At 35.7% G+C, this 2,174-nt stretch overlaps 1 protein-coding gene across 1 annotated transcript; it reads left to right on the top strand.

Annotated features, from left to right (window-relative positions):
* Positions 1–672: 672 nt before the first annotated feature.
* Positions 673–1,146, top strand: LOC145064613 (secreted RxLR effector protein 161-like). The gene has a single exon (XM_079012028.1). It carries the CDS (start codon positions 673–675, stop codon positions 1,144–1,146), a length of 474 nt encoding a protein of 157 aa, XP_078868154.1.
* Positions 1,147–2,174: the final 1,028 nt, after the last annotated feature.

Here is a 2,174-nt window from a genome sequence, read left to right as displayed (position 1 = left end):
CCCCAATGTAAGACTATATAGATTAAGTGGGTCTTCAAGAAGAAGATTGACATGGATGGAAATTTACACACATTTAAAGCAAGACTTGTTGCTAAAGGATTCACTCAAACCCAAGGGGTTGATTGTGATGAAACCTTTTCACCAGTTGATATGATTAAATGTATTAAGATACCATTTTCCATAGTCACATATCATGACTGTGAGATATGGAAAATGGATGCCAACACCGCTTTTCTAAGTGGACACTTGGAATAAGATGTTTATATGGTGCAACTCGAATGTTTTGTTGACCAAAGGCATCCTAATAAAGTGTGTAAGCTCAATAGATGCATTTACGGGTTAAAACAAGCATCTCAAAATCGGAATCATCATTTTGATGATGAAATCACAAAGTATGGCTTTGTTATAAATGAAGATGAACCTTGTCTATAGATGAAAACTAGTGGGAGCTCGGTGACCTTCTTGGTCTTGTATGTGGATGACATATTTATGATTGGAAATCTCATTCTGACAGTACGAGGTGTAAAGGCTTGGTTAGGAAAGTGCTTCTCAATGAAGGATCTAGGTGAGGCTCAATATATTCTTAGAATCAAAATCTATAGAGATAGATCAAAACGATTAATAGGTCTAAGCCAAAGTAAATACATTGACAAAGTCTTTAAATGGTTCAAGATGGAAAATTCGAAGAGAAGATTTGTACCCATGGTGCATGGCATAGTACTAAGTTCATCCCAATGTCCTAGGACAAAGTCTGAGCTAGACAAGATGAAAGATATTCCATATGCTTTGGCAATTGGATCTATTATGTATGCCATGAATTATACTAAACCTGATCTTGCTTATGCTATGAGCATGACTAGCAAGTTTCAAAAGAAAAATCTAGGGGAGAGTCATTGGAAAGTTGTGAAGAACATTTTTAAGTACTTACATAGAACTAAAGATATGTTCCTCTTATATGGAGGTGTTGATGATAGCTTAAGTGTAAAATGTTACACTGATACTTCATTCCCAACACGTCAAGAGGATTGTAGGTCAGAATCAGGATATGCATACATTGTCAATGGGAGTGAAGTGTCTTGGATGAGCTCCATGCAAAGTGATGTGACACACTCATGTACAGAGTCTGAATACATCGATGCTTCATAAGTTGCACAAGATGCTGCTTGGATAAAAAAATTTCATTGGAGATTTAGGTTTTGTTCCTTCCATTCAAAACCCCCTAGAAGTATTCTACGACAATAAGGGTGCAATTGCTTTGGCAAAAGAACCCAGATCACACAAGAAGACCAGGCGTATAAGTCGGAGATTCAACTTCATTTGGTATAAAGTTGAAGATGGTGTAATCAGTATTCGCAAAGTTCACACTAATCTAAATTTGGTGGGCCCTTTCATGAAGGCCCTTCCTCAAGTAAAGTTTGAAGGACATGCTCGAGCGATTGGGCTTTGCTATTCTAGTGATTGGGGATTTGATCTATGTATTAGTAATGAATATTGAAACATTTTGTAGGGTCATCTATTGTAATGACTATTGTATATATGCAATATAATCTTTTCAGTAAATACTTTTTGAGTTCTTTATTAACATGTTTAGTCCTTGAGTAAATTTATTCACTCTGAAACCAATAGTCGGTTATTATTGTGGGAGAAATAATGAAATAGGGGTAATATGAATTGGAATGCCTGAAAAAGTGTTGTAACTAGTTTTATAGGTACTTGATAAAGAACATGTAATGGATTGACCCGTTCAAGATCACTTCATGGATCACTATCATGAATAATACTTGCTAAAAGGTGTTATCTGTATATCCTTAACACTTGAGATACATATATGGGTCTTGAGTGTAGGGAATGTTGTGATTTGATATAGTCAAACATTGTTCCTTAACCAGGCATTCATAAAATCTATTTTCAGGTATGATGTGAACCATGCATGAGGCGTATGTAGTCAAGATGGGATATATTCCTCTTATTCATTGAGAGTTAGACATCTAAGTCTTGATGTAAAGTTGAACACTTATATGAAATTCACTGCAATCTATATCTCATGTTCAACATGATGTTCGTAGCAAAGGAATAACTAATGAACTTACCTTATAAACCAATTGTAGCTTTGGGCTTCTGGGAATTGGGCATTGATAGAATGGTACAAAGTTGTATGTTGATGGGGGCAGTGA

This window comes from Lactuca serriola, chromosome 7, assembly GCF_051521515.1.
Source record: "Lactuca serriola cultivar US96UC23 chromosome 7, Lser_US96UC23_V15, whole genome shotgun sequence".
Taxonomy (NCBI): Eukaryota; Viridiplantae; Streptophyta; class Magnoliopsida; order Asterales; family Asteraceae; genus Lactuca; species Lactuca serriola.
This window is presented reverse-complemented; position numbering and strand designations above follow the sequence as displayed.

Coding starts and splice junctions, on each gene's coding strand:
- LOC145064613 (XM_079012028.1), top strand. CDS start 673: ATGGAAAATTCGAAGAGAAGATTTGTACCCATGGTGCATGGCATAGTA.